General features: G+C 40.7%; 1 protein-coding gene across 2 annotated transcripts in view; it reads left to right on the top strand.

Moving 5' to 3' along the window:
- Positions 1–10,049: 10,049 nt before the first annotated feature.
- The window catches only part of GPHN (gephyrin), a 632,089-nt gene continuing 624,357 nt past the window's right edge, over positions 10,050–17,781 (top strand). The window contains exon 1 of one of the 2 annotated variants that reach the window (XM_068543944.1): positions 10,050–10,592. In XM_068543944.1, the coding sequence (XP_068400045.1) occupies positions 10,529–10,592 (64 nt within the window). In that variant the 5' untranslated portion in view covers positions 10,050–10,528. The remainder of the gene's footprint in view (positions 10,593–17,781) is intronic. The other variant, XM_068543950.1, reaches the window with a different exon arrangement.

Genomic DNA, 17,781 nt, shown 5'->3' with positions numbered 1-17,781 from the left:
TGATTTTTGAAATGACTAGATTCAAACTACATTGTATGTTGTTAACAAGTCCATAAAAGCTGCTCCTCTCCACCTCTGAAATGTTTAATTCCGGGCAGATCCTCCACTAGCAAATGAGCAAAAGTAGTTACAAAATAAGGAAATAACACTCCATAGACTCCTCTTACTCTTTCACCCACCTCACCCATCTGCCCTGTTGATACTGCCTCCTAGTTATCTATTCCTTGAATATCTTCTGCCTTCCCAGTGCCACTGTTTTAGTTCAGGCTCTCTTTCCTGCCTGGATTACCACAGCCTCTTTAACTAGTTTCCCTGATTCCAGCCCCTCTAATCCATCTTCCACATCACCACTGAAACTATCTTTTCTAAAAGAGAAATGAGATCATGTCACGTCCCTACTGATTTCCCCTTGACTTCAGTATAAAGTCCAAACTCCTTCACAAAACACATAAAGATCTGCCTCCTGCCTACATCCCCAGTCTCATCTTTCACTGTAACCCCCTTCCCTCACACGTCTACAGTGAGCTGCACAGAACTAGTTGCAGTTCCCCTGATGCACCATGAGTTGTGTTATATCCATGCCTTTGCACAAAGCTGTTCCTCTGTCTGAAAGATTCTTCTCTTCTTGTCTGCTTGACCGTTGCCTATTTGACCTAAGGGCCAAGTTTGGTGCCCTTCTACTACCCCAGTAATTCTCAATCCTAGTTGTGTATCAGAATATCCTTGGGAGCTTTTAAAAACACCAATTCACTAAGCCCCTCTCCAGATCATGTAAATTATGATCTCTGAGGGATTTCTCTGGTGGCGCAGTGGTTAAGAATCCGCCTGCCAGTGTAGGGGACATAGGTTCAATCCCTGGTCCGGGAAGATCCCACATGCCATGGAGCAACTAAGCCCGTGTGCCACAACTACTGATCCTGCACTCTAGGGCCTGCGAGCCACAACTACTGAAGCCCGCGTGCTGCAACTACTGAAGCCCACGTGCCTAGAGCCTGTGCTCTGCAACAAGAGAAGCCATCGCAATGAGAAGCCTGCCCGCGCACCACAGCAAAGAGTAGCCCCCGCTCACCGCACCCAGAGAAAGCCCGCTTGCAGCAATGAAGACCCAACGCAGCCAAAAATAGATAAAATTTTTTAAAAAAATTATGATCTCTGAGAGAGAGGGCAAAAGCATCTGTATTTTTTAAAAAGGTCCCCAGGAAATTCTTATGTGCAGCCAGGTTTCAGAATCATTGTTCAGGCTACCTTACATCTACCATAGCACTTAGCGAACTATCTTGCAATTGTTTATTTACCCAGCTATTGATCTCCCTTACCAAATTGTGAGCTCTTTGAGGCCCAGGACTGTGTCTTCTTCATCTTTTCATTTTGATCACCTAACACAGTACCTGGGATTTGATAGAGCCTCAGGTATGGCATAAGGCCACAGAAAGTTAATTCCAAAGTCCCAGGTCTATTGACACCCTGTCTTGTGTCAGTATGATACCACTGGATCATACTGTAGTCCCTGAGATCTTCAGATCTTTTCTTTAATTAAGTTGTCATTAATTTCCTATCTCATGTCAATATGAGGAAAGTTGATTTGTTACAAAACACTTCATGACCTGTAGGAATCCCTTGTATGGTGTAATGAGTAAAGTAAGACAACTAAGTAAAAATCTTCCCTCTCCCAAGGTCAATTTACATTTTTAAAGGTTGCTTTAAAAGGTGGATTTTTTAAAATGTACTTTCAGACTGGAAAATTTTACAGGAAATCATAGAATTTGGGCATTAGATGGGCCTTTAAACAAGTATAAATCTCCATCACTTTACAGAAGAGGACACTGAAGTTCAGATATGTTGAAAGGGTGTCCAAAGTCCCACATGTTACTGTCCCACAGTAACAGTTAAGCTAATTACCAGAGCCTGGTATTATTACTGCCAATTCATATTCCAATTTAACTCACATCTTTCCTCTCTTGACCACAAAAATAACAGGCTCTGCAGTCCTAAGGCAATTAGTTTCATGTTCTATCAACTGAGTTAGCTGAGTGTGTAGTCCACATTCTGTTTCAAGAAAGCCACATCTGTTCTCATCTAGGCCCTCTGTGCTTTAGCAGTCCTGAAAGATTTTCCAAGTCAATTGGATTAGACAGAGCAATGAGAACAAAAATCAGGAATATAAAATCTGATTGTACCACTGACTATCTGGACTACATCGTTTAATCACAAGGCCTTTGATTCCCATTTTAAAAATTGAATTAAAAGAACATCATTCAAAAGTTTTAAAATCATGTTTTTTGTTTGTTTTTACCATTGAAATGGGTTTAGATGAGTATCTGACCTTTTTTCCCATTTTTTTTTGTTAACCAAAGCATGAAATAAACAATTCACTTGCTAGCAGAGATGTATAACTTCTTAAAAAGTGAATCATTTGTCATCTCTAAACTACTGAAATTGTATGTTATTATTAGGCTTATCACCTTTCCCTCAAATGTTCCAAATCTTTCAATTTCTTCAAAGCACAAAACTGAAGTATTATAGCCTTTTATTCTACTGTCTTTAAGACTTCACATTGGATTCTGACTTTCACCTATATGGCAGTGCAAAGTTATCAGTTAGATTGGCTGGCTATGCCTGGGTGTCTGCATTTTGATAAGTCCAGAATATGGATCTCAGCTTTGTGGGTACAAATTTATTCAGTCAACTTACCCAACAGATCAGAGACTCATTCGAGATACCCAAACTCCCAAGAGAATCACTGATAAATCCAATATTAGTTTAAATTACAGGGAGGGCTGTTCCTTCCAATGTGGTTGGAATATGTCTATATTTAGGGCATTCCCAACTCAGAATCAAATTATTAGCAAAACTGAATTAGTAATCAAAATATTTATGGCACTGAAACATTACAATTTTATTTATACTCATAATATTCCAGTTATGTTTCTCTGAGAATAAAATCACTGATACTCTTGACTGTACTTGGGAGATACTTTTCAATTTTAAGTTCAACTGAGGAAAACTCTATCCCATCAGCAAAACATTTAATAACCATAATATTGGGTAGTACTATTTTTGTGGCTTATCTCATTTATTTTACCTTGACATTCTAGCTATTCAAAGAATATTTGCTAACATTTCACCCCCAAAATTTGCTTTTTTGCAACGACCACAAAGTGATTTGTAATGTTTGTCACACTTCTTTCCTAAATGAAATAAGGCCAACAACAACAGTCTGCTATTTTCATCTTTAATCTAGAATTGCAGACATCAAAGGGGACAAGGGACAGTATGCAACATCTTGCCTTACTCTTTTAGATCCAGGCAGAAAAATCCAGCTTTAATATTGTTTGTGTGAACTCTGGCCACGTTAGCTGGTGTCTCCTTTTATAGGCAGAGGCTTCTGCAAGCTGTTACATGCCAAGGCAAATTTCTAACAGCCCCTCTGGTACCTTGGGAGTAGCCTGCACTGCTAGCAATTCAAAGTCCCTATTGCCTTATATGTTCTGTATTTAGTCATCAAATATTAGGAAATGGGAAGAAAACAAGGTTCTGTGTTGGAAAGGGACACACGCTCTGCACCCAATCAATCCCACAGCAGGCGATACACAGGCAGATAAATATGAAATGTAATTATTACATGGTAAAATGAGATTTTTCAGCACAACTGAAAAATCCATCATCTCTGCTTCCTTCACCAATTCATTTATGCTTTCTAACATTTCAAACTTCTACTGAAGGTTCATTTTAAGCTAAACTACTGTATAAACATTCCTATCGACCATACTTCCTCCAACTATTAGTCAACCTGGGAGAAAATGAGGTTACTTAGGTTAACAAAATAATTTTTTGTTGCTTTTACAGAGACAAAACTATTTTTCTAGGGTAGGTGGGCTTTGATTATATGGAAACCAATTAATAATAATAATTTTTGATTTTTTAAAAAAGCTCACTTAAACTTAATCCATGTCAGTGGTTAAGTTTGGGACTATTTTTTCTTTTCTTTATTAAAAATATTTATTTATTTATTTATTTGGTTGGTTGCACCAGGTCTTAGTTGCAGCAGGTGGGCTTCTTAGTTGCAGCTCACGGGTTCCTTAGCTGTGGCACGTGGACTCCTTAGTTGTGGCATGCAAACTCTTAGTTGCGGCATTCATGTAGGATCTAGTTCCCAGACCAGGGATCGAAGCTGGTCCCCCTGCATTGGGAGCATGCAGTCTTAACCACTGTGCCACCAAGGAAGTCCCAGGGACTATTTTTTCTTTACTTGTGTATACTGAATCCTAAAAACTGAAGGCCTTGTAGACAGAGCCCTTTTAAGAAATTAAATAGTTTCTGGACACTTAATGTTACTTTTCCATTTAACAAATCTCATTCTCCTTTCCCTTATCTAATAATTCCTTCCTCTTCTAGCAAATACTGTCCTCCTCCTCTTTCGTCTACACTTTCTTTGAATTAAGGAGGGAGAAAAACCAGTGCTTTCTTTAGAAATAAAACTTTTTTGTTTCTGGTTTCCTTCTTTTATCAGGTAAGCAGCCATATAAATAAGTGGTGACCTTGTATATTTGTAAATTGTCAGGACACACAGGGAAGAGCTTCTCTATCTTCTGAATATTAACATGAAACAATGTGGGTGGTATCAAGTGTATAAATTAAAGCCCTCAGAAAAGATTAAAATCTATAGTAATGGTAGAGAGAGATAGGAGATTTTGTGTGTGTGTGTGTGTGTGGGGGGGTGTTATGCATTTATTTTCCCAACTGTTATGCTAATTCAGATGCCTTAATGGAAGTATCCAGCTTTTCAACTTTTTATCATCAGAAACAGTTTTAAGTCTCAGTTGACATTTCAGTTTAAACCCTTTCTGACTAACTACTAATCTATCAAGGCACTAGCCTTACATATGGTACCCAGATGCATCCTCCCTTGATCTTTGTCTGTTTGGTAGGGGTTCATCTGATCCTGATCCTCTGGGTGAGCACATGACTGAGGCCAACCAATTAGAAAATGCTATTGCCTTTGCCTTAGTGCTTTGGGATGGAGACATGACCTAAACTTGTGGTTTCCAAGATTTTGGTCTCAGGACCCCTTTACGCTCTTAAAAATTATTGAGGACTCCAAAGAGCTTTTGTTTAAGTAGGTTATACCTATTGGTATTTACTATATTAAAATTTTTTAAATATAAGAATATCCAAACACACATTCCATTAGCTATCAGAGTGATGACATCACTACACATCACGTAGCCTCTGGAAAATTCTACTGTATCTAATGAGAAAATGAGAGGAGAAAGACACATAATGACTTAGTATTAGTATGAAAATACTTTTGACTTTGTAGACCCTCTGAAAAGATCTTGGAGTCTCCTGGTGTCCCTAGATGGACTCGAAAACTACTCATCTAAATTATAGCTTACAGAAGCCAATACGTGTCTGAACTTCCTAGCTGCATGAGCCAATGAATTCCTTCAGGCTTAAACTAGCGTCAGTCACTTGCAACCAAAAACATCCTCATACATCTGGATTTCCAGTTGGGGACCTCAGAGGAAGAGAGTAAGTGTGAGGAGAAATACAAAGGACTGTGGCACAAAATTATTCAAGCAGCAATCTGGGCAGCAGAATATAATATCAAAAGTCCGAGGAAGGAAAAGTTCAATGAATTTTAATAAACATGGCAGACATCGGAAAACATTGTCCTAGTTGTTCCCAAATAAGTGTCATCAAATTCCATGAGAAATTGATGTGGCTCAGCTCCACTTTACTAAAAGATAACAAAGGCATCAGAACTAAAACCAAAATGTCAATTTCATTAGTAGAACTGACTATATTTATCTTATTAGACTTTGGAAATTTCTAATTTAGAAAACTACTTCTGGGGGAAAAGCATTAGGCTATTTAGGTCAAAAATTTTAAATTTCCCCAGTATTCTCTATTCTATAGAGCTGTATTTTCTCTAACAATGTGTCTAATTTCTAAATCTCAGCTTTTTATTTCTTTTTAAAAATTATTTATTTATTTTTGTCTGCGTTGGGTCTTCGTTGCTGCGCGCGGGCTTTCTCTAGTTGCATTGAGCGGGGGCTGCTCTTTGTTGTGGTGTGCAGGCTTCTCATTGCGGTGGCTTCTCTTGTTGCGGAGCACGGGCTCTAGGCCTGCGGGCTTCAGTAGTTGTGGCTCGCAGGCTCTAGAGCGCAGGCTTTTTTTTAAATTTTATTTTATTTATTTATTTTTGGCTGCATTGGGTCTTCGTTGCTGTGCGCGGGCTTTCTCTAGTTGCGGAGAGCGGGGGCTACTCTTCGTTGCGGTGCGCGGGCTTCTCATCATGGGGGCTTCTCTTGTTGCAGAGCACAGGCTCTAGGCACACGGGCTTCAGTAGTTGTGGCTCGTGGGCTCAGTAGTTGTGGCTCATGGGCTCTAGAGCGCAGGCTCAGTAGTTGTGGCGCACAGGCTTCGTTGCTCCGCGGCATGTGGGATCTTCCCAGACCAGGGATCGAACCCGTGTCCCCAGCATTGGCAGGCGGATTCTTAACCACTGCACCACCAGGGAAGTCCCTAAATCTAGCTTTTAGAGAAACTTCTGAACATTCTTTTCTAATAGGCTGAGTTTGTAATTTATATGTTTACACAGTAATATAATCTATCACCACCTGTACTGGGTTGAATAGTGTCCCCTCAAATTTCACATCCACATAGAACCTTGGAATTTGGAAATAGGGTCTTTGGAGATGTGATTAGTTAAGATGAGGTCATGCTGGATTAATATGGGCCCTAAATCCAATGCCTGGTGTCCTTAAGAAGGGCAAGTAAAAATACACACAGAGAAGAAGGCCATGTGAAGACAAAGGCAAAGACTGAGTGATGCAACTGTAAGCCAGGGAACGCCAAGGATTGCAGGCAACCACTGGAAGCTAGAAAGAGGCAAGGGAAGAATTCTTCTCTAGAGACTTTAGAGTGAGCATGGCTTTGCTGACACATTGGTTTTAGATTTCTGGCCTCCAGAACCACGAGAGAATAAATTTCTGTTGTTTTAAGTCACTGAGTTTGTGGTACTTAGTTATGGCAGCCCTAGGAACTAATACATTGCCTGATTCAGTCAGTCAAAAGTTCATCTTAACTCTATCACCCTTCCTTTGGGGAAAATACTATGTTAAAGTCAACCAGAGCTTCACCTTACATCCATTTTTAAAAAAATTGTGCTAAATACACCTAACAAAATTTACCATTTTAATCATTTTAAAGTGTACAATTCAGTGGCATTAAGTATATTCAAAATGTTGCTTGCACCCATTTGTAATCCACTCAGTTGTGGCTATTAGCCAATTGGGAAAGAGGCAAGAGTAGAATAAGCCTTAGTGGAAGAATAATGCATTACCAAATCTGTTCTTGCTTACATCTAGTGCTAATGAGGAGAGTCTAACCCCAGAAAAGCCAGTAAACTTTTGCCTTATTTATATTGAAAGTGTGATTAACCACAGGAAAACTAAAGTACTAGGAGGACTAAATGTAAATACACCAGTACCAGAAAAACTCAACTGTCCTTCACTCAGTAATTCACTTCTACTGATAGACTTTCATCTTTATAATGAAAGTCATTATGACAGCCAAGTGTTTACCCATCTTTTATGTTCTCAGTTAGTGTAAGCTCAATTTTCATTATTAAAATCTCAGGAATGGAGAGAATAAATCCCTGGGCACTTCTAATGCTTTATATACAAACTCTGAACTTTTCCACTTTCTACCCCCCCAAATATGTTCCTGAGGTATTTATCAGTCTTTGGAAATGCTACTGTCTTCCTACTTTCCAGAAAGTTTTCTTTGTTGTAACACTTGATTCCCAGATGAATTCTGAAGAAATGTCACATGGTAACAGGAGTTAAAAAGCATGTGGATACTGCAATATTCATTCAATAATCAGCAGTAAAACAAAAAGTCCCACTAGACAGCAAGGTCACTAGGCTTTTCCTGTGTAAATTTTGTTAGAGCTTCCTAAATTCAGCTGAGATGAATATACTCGAGGAAAACTGTTGAAAGACAAGCATCTATTATAATTGTCCAGTTTAATTCTATTAACATTACTACTTTTCAGCAATTTTAGCAGGTTTAACAAACTAACCTCCATATACTTTAAAAGGCTTAATTCATCTTCACCCTTCCCAATTAAAATTTTTTTTATAAATTTATTTTTTATTTATTTATTTTTGGCTGCATTGGGTCTTCGTTGCTGTGCGCGGGCTTTCTCTAGTTGCAGTGAGTGGGGGCTACTCTTCATTGCGGTGCGTGGGCTTCTCATTGCAGTGACTTCTCGTTGCCAAGCACAGGCTTCAGTAGTTGCAGCACGCGGGCTCAGTAGTTGTGGCTCCCGGGCTCTAGAGCGCAGGCTCAGTAGTTGTGGTGCACGGGCTTAGTTGCTCCGCTGCATGTGGGATCTTCCCGGACCAGGGCTCGAACCCGTGTCCCCTGCACTGGCAGGCAGATTCTTAACCACTGAGCCACCAGGGAAGTCCCCAATGAAAATTTTACTGAATTTCACCATTGCTGCTTTTATAGATACAGAAAGTCCCTTGTTTTCTGTTATTTGTGAAACAAAAGTGCCAGTTTCTTTCCATGAATAATAACGGAATATTCTAAATTGAAAGGGTGCTTATCTACCAGCTTATATAAAGGATAAAGAAAAAGACCCCAATTCATTTAAGGTTACAGAACCTATAGTGGGCAGGATTAGAATTTATCTCTCTGAAAATTCAAGACATTTAAAAATCATTTCAAATTTGGGGCGCTAGAGGGAATAAAGATAGAAAGGTAATGTAACCAACCATTTGCTCATCTTTAGTTTGAAATAAAGAAAACATACTTTCACATACATATCTCTCATTTGAAACTAGTTAAGAATCCATTGGCTCACAGGCTCTATGGTGATAGATTATTATAGGAGGTGGGTTCATGATGTGGCTTCAGTTTTAAATCCACTGTCAAAAATACTAGCAATACACATACTCAAAAGAAATTTTACTAATTAATTTTCTCCCACCTCAATTCCACCCATCATCCCCTTTGTACTCCCATTATTTAAAATGAAATACATAACAATGTGAATCTTCAGTTAGAGTGTAAGTCCACGTTCTAGTTGGCACAATAAAACTTATAACCATCAAACTGAGATTTTAATTGTATACAAATGTTGATGATTATACATTTTTTTTGACACTTTGCTTTTCATTTTTATGCTTCCCGGTTTTACCAAAACTGAGAAGAAAAAAAACATACATATACATGTGTGTGTATATAATGTTTTTTATTCAGAAGTTGAAAGGGCTAGAAAGAAGGGAACTAAGAAACCCATGTGAAATAGCCACAGGTGATTCATATCACTCTTTATGAAAGACACATGAAGATAAGTGGCAACAAAAGCTATTTTCATGGTAACCTCATATCCCACAAATACTGAAATGAAAATTGCCACCACCGGGGTTCTATTTCCAGGTTTGTGATTGTGGCTCAGGGGGGAGGAACATTCTCTAATCTCATTCTCTAAGATCGGTGCTTTTCACCTAAAAGCAGAGCCTTTAGCGAAGAAGCCTGATGCCACAAAGCCATGGGACAGTGGGAGAAAGAGAAGCCAGCTATCTCTCCTCAAGATGCTCTGCCGCAGGCTCCTAAGCTTCGCTAGTGAGGATCCTCCTGAAGGTACAGACTTGGAGTTGGGAAATCCTACGGTAGGGCGAGCCGACTTAAAAGCAAGCGGGAAGATAAGGCAGGATAGGATACCTCCTCCTTCGCCAACCTCGGGCTGTCACAGCAGCTGCGGTTCTGCCACCCACGCAGCTTTGTAAGGCACCTCCAGGGTCCCTGGCGCCTTTCCTCTTCCCCTCGGGAGACCTGCTTTGCCGCCCCAAGAGCCGGCCGGAGTAGCTGACAAACGCCAGGCTCGGCAGGGGATTGCTTCTGTCTGGAGCTCGGCTGAGGCAGCGTTCATGTCTCGCGCGCACACGCGTTCTCCCAACCAATCCCGCGCTACTCGCGCGCCCAGGAGCGTTCCCCGGTCCTGCTCGGGCTGCGCCGGCTCCTTCCCGCTCCCAGCACTCGGCAATCGAGCTCTTACTCCTCCCCTCACTCTCCACGAGTTCCACGATTCTCGGTGTAGCTCCGCCCCTGTCCCCGAGTACGCCCCCGCGACCTCCCGAGCTTGTGCTCTCCTTTCCCCTCAGTCTCCTGCCGTCCAGCGGCCCTGGGTCTCGCGCTCCGCAAAGCGACAAGAGTCTCTCCCGCCTCGCTCCTACGCCTCCGCGCGCTCTCCCTCAGCAGCCACCGCGTAACCCACCCGCAGCTCGCTGTCTTGGACCCGGACTCGGGGTCGCGCGCCCTGACTCCGCCTAGTCCCCCCCGCGGACTCGCGCCCTCCGGGCCCGGCCTCTCGCTTGCGCAGGCCGCCGAGCACTCGCCTCGCGCTTCCCGGGCGCTCTCGCGCTTTCCGAGGCGAGCGCGCTCCCGGCCCGCGCGCTCCGGGCTCTGGCTTTTCCCGGCTCCCGTCAGTGCGGTGACTGCGCTGGGAAACATGGCGACCGAGGGAATGATCCTCACTAACCACGACCATCAAATTCGGGTCGGAGTCCTCACAGGTAACCGGGGGAGGAGGTCCAGAACCGCCGCGGCTGCTGTCCCCGGCTTGCCTCAGGCTTCTCGCCTGTGGTGACCCTTCTCTGTGGCCTCGGGAGGAGGGAAGGCTGAGGAAGGGGACTGGGGTGGGGGGGGCGGACGTATTACAACCGTTGAGAACTGCTGGAGGTTGGGGTGTTCCCGCGGGGTCCCCCGGGAGCTGGGGCCGACCCCGTGGGATGTCAGGTCCCAGTGCCTTCGCAGCCGAAGTCCTGGGCCCCTGGGGACAGAGGGGTCGGTGCGGCGGCCGCTGCGGGGCTCCTTGCTGCCAGTGCAGGCGGCGGGATCCCGGCTCCGCAGGCTGAAGCACGCCGCTCTCGGCTGGCCCGCGCGCTTCCTCCGCTACTGCTGGTCCCAGAGAGGGGGGAATCCCATTTCCACCCCCTCCCTCCTCTCCCTTCCCCCAACCCGGGCGGCCCCGCTCTGCTCTAGCCGTGCTTTCGCGGGGCACCGGCCGGAGCCGACACGGTTGTTCGTTAGGCAGAACTCTGCTCCGCCTCCGGCTGCCCCTCGCGAGCCGGGAATTCCCTCAGCCACCCACGGGACACCCCTCGTCTCCCCCGGGAGGTGGGGGATCGGCTTGCACCCGGACCTCGGAAAGTGTTTGCATTCCGCCTTCCCAAGCAAAGGGCCCTCTGCCCGCCTCTTCGTTTTCTTAGAGGGACAAGCTGTTATCTGCGGCGGGGGGGATCCAGCCCTTTTTACTTGAGAGGGAAGGATTCCCCCACTCGGGCTCCTCTGTTCCCCTCCCTTCTGGGACCACCCCGCGCCCGGATGGTCCTGAGGCTTGTGAGGAGCGCACTTTTCCCGGGTCGCGTTTCCCTTCCTCGCGGAAGCCGTGTGTGCTCTGCATGTCTGATTCCGTTGCGCTGTATTTGGGTAATATCCCTCAGTTCGGCGACAGGCAGTTGCTGCAGGGCATGACTTCCGAGATGAATAGCAAGCCGATTTGTAGGGGTTTCTGCTGTGGTTCTGTAGTTGGTAAGGTTTCTGTGTAATTGAGTGGCGAGGTGGGGGTTAAAGAACTATATTTGGAACCTGAGGGCTTAGTTCGGAGTGAAGGAAATCCAGGACTTGCTGATTTCGGAAAAAGAAGCGAGGTAGACGGGAATCCTGGTGTTCTCCTCCCACCTCCCGCCCCCCCCCCCCCCCCCCCCCCCCCACACACACACACACACACACACACACACACACACACACACACAGACTTTTAAATTTTTTTTCCCTTGTCAAGTTCTGACAGGTTGAGACGGTGCTCGAGAAGGAACTAAATTGAATGAAACTTGCTTTTATTATTAGGTAGAAAAAATCTCTCTTGGTAAGATAAAAATGCAAAGCTTAATTTCGCTGCTGAGTTTTATGAAAAAGATTTACATGGTACCCCTTCCTGTCTTTTAAGTAACTGGGTCGCCTTTCTCTGATATTGTTTCCAGATGTTGTTGGTGATTTATTGAATTTTCCTAATTGAAAGCCCCTGAGATAGAGAAACTAGTCTAAACCAGTTGCAGGAAGGGACCCTCCCCCGCCCCCCCCCCCCCCCCCCGCATTAGAAGATGCGCTGTTCTCTTCTTTTGGTGCTGAAGCTCTTGCCTTGTGTGAAGATTCAGTTGTAACTCAGAAGTCTTGGAGTTGACATTGCTGATTTTCAAAGAATCTAATTGCGGGGTGTAAAAGTATATACCCTATATCAACCCTCAACTTGCACTTTAAATTCTAGACGTGCTTTGAAAATTATTAGAGTAGTGAGAATGAGGCTTAATAGAAACCAAAGTATGTCAACTGTCCATGGAAATGAAAGGTCATAGATGTTTTAAAGTTAAACCATAGAGATTAGAAAAAATTTCTTTTTTGTTTATTTAAGCTTTCTATAATAGTTTTATTTAGTGAATCATACCTGGGTTAAGTGACATTGTAGATAGCTGTTGTACAGAATGCTTTGAAAGCTGCAGCCCTTATCTGTGTCTCTGCAGTCCAGTAGGGATGACATTGGTATGCAAACAACTAAAGAAACAGTGTATGTCATCACTGTGCTAAAATTGTCTAAATAAATTACTTGTGTGATTGAGAGCTAAATGTAAAAGGTATTCCATACTCAGATGGATTAGGAGCAAATGTGATTACCTGAAGGGATAATTTGGTACATTTACCAGGGCTAAGAAGAAACTGACATTTTTAAGGGGAGTTGAAAGTCAGTGGCAACCTTATAAATGAATATGTTGCTGAGGGTGAGGCTCTTGAGCAGAATAAAAATGTAATGCAAAGGCCCTGGAATGCCCAGGTAGGATAGGTAGGTGGCACGAGCAGAATGTCAATGAGAGAAGATAACTTTGGCAGTGGAATTAAAGACAATCTAGGGAAACTCTCATGAGAATGAGGTACAGTAGTTTAGGGGGAGAAGTCTAGGGTCAGGAATAAGGATATAGGTGAAGGAATGAAAAGGAAATTGCACATTTGGGAGAAGTGGTAACAGAGGACAATAGAATTTGGTGATAAAATGGATATTTGAAGTCAGAAATAACTCTGAGAGGTTTTTACTTAAAGTTAGTGATATAAGTATTGTCTGCTATGATAGAGCCTGGAAATGTGGAGAAGAATCAGAGGAAAGAGCAGCAGTCCCCAGTCTGAATAGTGGATTTTACTACAAACAGCTTAGTATTTATGGTCTTAACATTCCATGTGATTTTGTACACACAAAGAAGACCTACAGAAATAAAGCCATGTTACACAATTTTGTCTTGTAGAACTTCCAAGTACTGCAGTTTTACTATGTAAAATTATTCTTTACTGAACTTAAGTACTATGATTTCATACTTAAGAAAATTGAATTGAAGCCACACTTAAAACCTTGATTTTATGAGTTATAATTTGTGGCTTTCTTAAAGGTGGAAGGCTTGTTTTATAAAATATCCTCTCCATGTTTCATAATAGTGATTTTAAGTATTTTATCTAAGTCTGTTTTACAGAGGTTTTAGAGGAAAACTTAGAGGTTTTAGAGGTTTTACATATTTTAGAGGAAATGCACATATTTTACAATATGTTAGTATTTTGGTGAATTGTGTTGTCATTTCTAAAATCTTTGATTTCTTTGTGACATCTTTGATTATGTCTTGAAAGATAGTTTTTATACCACTTTGAAACTTTTCATCTTCTAGGTGTTTTTGTCATCTTTATCTCAGCTATGAATTTGGCAAATATGGTACGCAGTCTATTGAAACTTCGTATCAAATGAATTAACTTAGAATTTTGAAAGAATATGGTAGGAAAATACTTAGCAAAGGCATTTCTTTTTTTTATTACTATCTTGAATCATTCAGAACTTGGAAATCAGAGTATGATAGCTAATGTAACATGGATATGTTAGGTATATTATCTTTTTGTTCAGGAAAATGGGAACATTTACATAGGTTTTCATGGAAACATTTTATGTTGAAGATTATTGTCGATCTCTAAAAACAATATCTTTGTTAGTAACTGTTTTATGTTGATTTGTTAGAAATGAAAGTTATATGGTCTTTAGTGATCTAAGCTCTAGTTTTTAATGCATCTGTATCTAATGTTCTTTACTTCTATTACTATTTTTAACAGACTAAAGACAATGTGATGATGAATAACATGAGGCAAACAAGTATCTGTTGCTTTGAAACTAGAAACAAGATGTGGGGCGGATGTAGGAATTTTTATTATTTTTTTTTTACAACTTCAGTAGTAATTATACTTACAGTCTTAACAAGTACACAGCAGGCTCACTATATCAAATGTGTCATTTTCCACCTATTTTTGTCTATTTCTAAAGAAGCTGTTTATCAAGGGAGCACACTACTTCTACCACTGTAAGTTCCGTGGAAACATCAGGAAAATAATGAATACATATATGTTTGTGATATAGAGTGGGATAGATTATGTTTCGTTGGTTATTAAATATCATGTTAGCTAGCCACTGCTAATGTTTGGTATACCAAAGCACTTAGCTATAGATGATAATCCATTACCTAAATATTCACTAACAGTGGCATGGATGAGAAAATGATACAAATTTTTAGGAAAGGGCATTTTAAAATCATGCTTTTGCTCTAGTAATATACATTTTATTGCACTAAATTGTAGATTTGTAATCAGGAAGAGTTATTAGACATATATAAAACTAGATAATAAAGATTAAATAGAAGACTAATTGTAAACTAGAAACCAAAAATATTAGTTACATGTAGGGGGTATTTCAGTCATTTATAAATAAAGTCATTCAAAATATTAAAAAAACAAGTTCTAAGCTAAGGAGGTAATAATCATTTGACTCTGGAATTGTTCAATCGTTTATTTTATTTAATTCCTCATGCTTATCCTTGTGCATTATGTGTGTCAATATTATTTTCTGAAAAGCCCATTTACTGATAAAGATATATAAATATATCTTTTGAGAATAGATGTTGTCATTAAGTAAGGCAAATCACTATTGCAAACAAAACCTATATCCTGTGAAATGGAATTGTGTGTACTGGCAAACATACCAATATTGATCTATATGACTGTTATTAAAAAGAAGCCTATTTCTCAAACTAGGTCGTTCTTTCATGAATTTTTGGTTGGAAGCAATGTATTCGTGATTAAGAAATCATTACATTAACTTCTATTGAATACATTTAATACTATCACCACTGGCCCAAGACTTTATAAACTAGTAGTATGTAAACACAGTTAAGAGTTTTAACTATATTCAAAATACATATGACTGTTTGACTTTAAGGTATGTCGTGGAGAATCAGCAGTATGTTATTGGGGAGGAAATGATGAATGAATCTGTTTTTCTCTTACTGGTGAGAGATTCCTGGTTAAGGTGAATAGGGTGCTTTTTTGATACAGTGAGTAAAATAGATAAAGTCTATACTTTGCACCTGTAAATAGGATTGAAGAACTAAGCATATTTGGAATTTGAGATGTTAAAAAAAAAATCCTAAAAAAAAAAAAATTAAACCACAAGGGATTTCTTCCTTCACATCTGGGCAGAGAAGATGAATACCAAGGAAGAAGAAAAGATTATTTAACCTGTTAAAAGTAGTTGGATCTCTCAGTGCTTTGTGACCGCCTAGAGGGGTGGGATAGGGAGGGTGGGAGGGAGATGCAAGAGGGAGGAGATATGGGGATATATGTATATGTATAGCTGATTCACTTTGTTATAAAACAGAAACTAACAAATGATTGTAAAGCAATTATACTCCAATAAAGATGTTAAAAATAAAAATAATTGGATCTGTATTTAATATGAATAGCATGAAACCTTACTTAATTTTTGAGCGACCTCCCCGAAAAGCAAATGTCTAATGAGGTATTGTGATGTAGAAATTCCATCCAGGTGGTTTAACGAGTTCATAAGTGAGTTTGTACTTAATTGATTTAAACTAAGTAAGCAGAACTTCTTGAATATATTGTAATTAAAATAAACAACTCCAACAACTTTTACAGTAGTTTTGCCAGTAAGTATACATTTTGAAAGAATGGAATTAAATTTACTATGCTTTAAAAAATGTCCTGATTTGACAAATAAAGGAGCAAGCAAATGTGGTGGAAGGAACTTTACGCAGTTTGTGCCCTGCTTCTCAAGTTGGGATACATGACATTGTGTTCAAGGGATACTCTAAGGATTCTAAGCCTTAGAATCTAAGCTATGGGAACAAACATAATAATTCTTGAAGTATCAATTTTACTTAGAGTATATAATTTAAACCACTTTAATATTACAGTAAGCATGAGTAAATTAGGCATGAATGTAGACTTTTAAAGGAGCTTTTAGACAAAATCAAACTTCAAAGAAATTTCAAGTGAACCCATTGTATAACTCCAGGCCTCATTGTTCTTCTGTTATTGGTACTTCGGTGAGAAAAAACTAAGGCGCACAGGGCCACAGAAAGAACTCTAGAAGACTCTATCTAATGCTAGTTTGGCCAGTAAAGTCCTGTAACTTTGAGCAGAATTATTTAACTCTCTCTCTCAGCTTTTCTCACCACTAACATGAAGGAGGCTTATATGGCAATATAGGTTTCTATCCTTTAGTATCTTGACCAGCCAGAAAGAGAAATATAGTATATCAGGCTTAGGTTTTTTTTTTTTTTTGTCTTTATAATGGGAATGATTATGGGGGAGGGGTAGATTATACATTAAAAATGCAAGAGGATAAGAAATGGAAGAAAGAATGAAAAATTTCAGTGATTAGGTCCAGTCAGTATAAACCAAAGGGAAAATATTTAGATTTTTTTTCATTTAGAAATTTTTGTGGTATTAATCACAAAATTAACAGTAGTTTCAGTTTTACACTTAATTTCAGACTCAGCTCACACTTCATTTCCTCAACAAAATCTTTCCTAGGAATATTCTCTACAATGATGTCTTTCTTTCTTTTCCTTTAGTGTTTATAAATGTTGCTACACCCTGTAATCATGTACATGTGGGAGGCTGCAAGATGTAGTTTAAAGAAAAAAAAAAAAGACTTTGGAGTCAGACTTGTATTTCAGATCTCAGATCCTGATATGCCCTTTATTTTGGAAAGTCTTTTAACCTCTATGAATTTCAATTTCCTTCTCCAAAATGAAGATGGCAATGCTTACTTCACAGAGTTGTTAAGAACTGAGGGGACTTCCAGTGGTTAAGAATCCGCCTTCCAGTGCAGGGAACACAGGTTCGATCCCTGGTCAGGCAACTAAGATCCCACATGCCCTGCAGCTCTAGAGCCGGCACACCACAACTAGAGAGCCCACGTGCCGCAACTGAGACCTGACGCAGCCAAATAAATAAACAAATATTAAAACAAAAAACCAACAAAAAAACCAACAACAACAAAAAAACGGGACTTCCCTGGTGGTGCAGTGGTTAAGACTCTGTGCTCCCAATGCAGAGGGCCCAGGTTCGATCCCTGATAGGGAACTAGATCTCACATGCATGCCACAGCTAAGAGTTTGCATGCCACAACTAAGGAGCCCATGTGCCGCAACTAAGGAGCTGGTGAGCTGCAACTAAGGAGCCCATGTGCCACAACTAAGGAGCTGGCGAGCTGCAACTGAGGAGCTGGCGAGCTGCAACTAAGGAGCCCACCTGCCACAACTAAGGAGCCCACCTGCTGCAACTAAGACCCGGTGCAACCAAATAAATAAATTAATTAATTAA

Source organism: Eschrichtius robustus, chromosome 1, assembly GCF_028021215.1.
Source record: "Eschrichtius robustus isolate mEscRob2 chromosome 1, mEscRob2.pri, whole genome shotgun sequence".
NCBI lineage: Eukaryota > Metazoa > Chordata > Mammalia > Artiodactyla > Eschrichtiidae > Eschrichtius > Eschrichtius robustus.
This window is presented reverse-complemented; position numbering and strand designations above follow the sequence as displayed.